The sequence below is a fragment of the Myotis davidii genome, unplaced genomic scaffold (assembly GCF_000327345.1).
Source record: "Myotis davidii unplaced genomic scaffold, ASM32734v1 scaffold169, whole genome shotgun sequence".
Lineage (NCBI taxonomy): Eukaryota > Metazoa > Chordata > Mammalia > Chiroptera > Vespertilionidae > Myotis > Myotis davidii.
In genome coordinates, this window is record NW_006383005.1 from 258,647 (window position 1) to 260,988 (window position 2,342).

Consider the following 2,342-nt stretch of genomic DNA (forward strand, 5'->3'; position numbering starts at 1 on the left):
GTGGGAGAGCGAGGGAAATGCCCATGATCTTCTGCAGCCGGTTCTGGATCCAGCGCAACCAGGAGCCAGGCACGTTCTCAACTTGGTCAAAGAGTTCGTTCTCCCCAAAGGAGAAGACGGGCACCAGAGGCACCCTAGAGAGAGACAGAGGAGAGAAGGCATGTCGGAGGCCCCGAGGAAGGCCCGGCTGGTCACCTAGCTTCCCGCAGGGACCAGGCATTGGAGCAGAGGACAGAGCCTGGGCCGGAGGTAGGAGGCCTAGGTTGTCTCCCGGACCTCCCAGAGCCTCGCTTTCTGACCTTGGGCAGGTCCTGGCCCCTTCTCAGAGCCACCACCTCCCCGGGGCACCATGGCGGATAGGCCAGAATGCCTCAAGGTCCTCCCAGATAGAAATCCTCTGCCAGCTTTGCAGAAAAACCTCGCCTGCTCCAGCCAGAGTGCTCCGAGGAAGAGCACAGCCCTGCGATATGCCCCAAACTCCGGTCTCCCACATCCCAGAGGCCTCGGATCCAGTGCTGGCTTTGGGCCATATGTCCCTTCCCACCCAGCCCTTTGGTCCCAAAGTCTCCATTCCGGAACCCTTTGTGGGTGTTTGGCCACGAGGCAGGACTGGTCTCACCACAATAGCATGTGTGTTTGCGAATGGACTGGGAAATCTCCCTGCCCCAATAGGAACTCCGTTAGTCTCTGCTGTCTTCCCACCAAGATAAATCCCTGCTGATCTCCAGCGGAACCGAGAGCCCTCTTCCCAGATACCCGTGCATCAGGGCCAGCCTGACGAAGCCCTTGCGGTTCCGCAGCAGCAGCTTGTAGGCCCCGGGCCTGGCGTTCAGGGCCTCCTGGGCACCCCCGATAATGATGCCCAGCAGGTTGCCCCCGCCCTTCCTGTTCAGAATGTGAGCAGCGCACTCCTTGTCTGATGTCACCAGCCCTGGGGAGAGAGGAAGGTGGTCAGTGATGGGGTCAGGGGGCAGGGACCGTGGGGTGGATGTGGCCCAACAAAGAGATCACCAAAAGTGCCCACCGAGGCCTGGTCCACCCCCACCCCCACCCCCTCCAGCTGGGCGTTCCTGAGGACTGGGACTGAGTCTTCCCCCTCATGCCTGAGCCCCTCGCCACGCTCACTGCCCTCACGGTGCTGTGGGAAGTGCTCATGCTCCCAGAAGAAGTCCAGAACTACGGGTCGCCCTCACCCCACCCCCCTCAGATCCCCTCCTCCCAGGCGGCAGCCTCATCTCCCTGGCTGCCCAGGTGGGGAAGACTCACCCCCACACATGAGGTAATCCCGGAAGAAGGGGGCCCGGAACCACAGGTTCAGCATCATCAGGTGAGGGCGGATGCCAGGGAAGAGCTGGGAGAAGCCAGTGCTCTCGGTGCACATGTTGACAAAGATCCCGGCAGCCAGGACCCCGTGGGGGTGGATGGCCGCAAGGTAGTTCCGGGAGGGGTCCAGCTCAGCAGTCTTGACCAGCTGCAGGGACACCACCTAGTGAGCCAGAGCTGGGCCTGCGTCCCCACTTTGACCCTGACGCTCTCCGGGGTGACCTTGGCCAAGTCTCTCCCCAGCTCTGGGCCCCTGGCTCTCAGGAAGATTGAGATGCGGGGTGAGGGCACCGGGGGTGTCTCCAGGTGCCGGCTGTGCTCAGACTCGCAGCTGGCTCTGGGCAAACTGCTTCCCTCCCAGGCTTTTCATCTGTAAAGGGGGGCGTTTGGCCCTGTCTCCCCTCCCTCCCAGGACTGCTGAGAAGTTCAGGTCTGAGGATGTCCTGCCATGACCAAGACTGCTCCCTGACCGGATAGAATTAGGAGACATCAGATGGCCACACGGGGGCGCCATGGCGGAATACCCCATTTCACAAAACAACATTTAAGAAAATTGGCACTTAAGACCAGGGAATGAGCCTTTGCACGATATATTGGGAGAGGAGTCCTGTTCGGTTGCAGACCAGGAGGCCAGCTCCAGTCCTCTTTACCCCTCGCGCCTCACCCGTGGCTCTCTGCTCCCCTCACGGCGGCTCTGCTGGCACAGGAACTTGCCTGGGTCTGCTCGGGCCTGCAGCCTGCAGGGTGCAGCAGGGACCCCGGGCATTGCAGATTGAGTGGGAGAGGAGAGCCGTTTGTCATTAGCCGTTTCCAGGTGAAGTGGGGTGAGTGGAGGGGGCTGGATCTGAGCTAAGAAATGCTGCTCCTGCCGGTTACTGACCAGGCTGCCATGTGGCTGTGTGTGCCAGGCTTTTTGCTGTGGGCAGTGACTGCGTGTAGCTGCAGAGCCCACCCCAGTGTCCTGCTTCTGGGAGCCACCGCCATCAGAGTTAGACGGCCCTGAAGCCCACGTGTACCCC

General features: G+C 61.4%; 1 protein-coding gene across 1 annotated transcript in view; it reads right to left on the minus strand.

Moving 5' to 3' along the window:
• Positions 1-2,342, minus strand: part of MOGAT2 (monoacylglycerol O-acyltransferase 2) — a 38,783-nt gene that overhangs the window by 2,720 nt on the left and 33,721 nt on the right. The window contains 3 exon segments of the mRNA XM_006777908.2: positions 1-134; positions 757-931; positions 1,267-1,471. The exon segment at positions 1-134 is cut by the window's left edge and continues 11 nt beyond it. Coding sequence (XP_006777971.1) covers positions 1-134; positions 757-931; positions 1,267-1,471 — 514 coding nt within the window.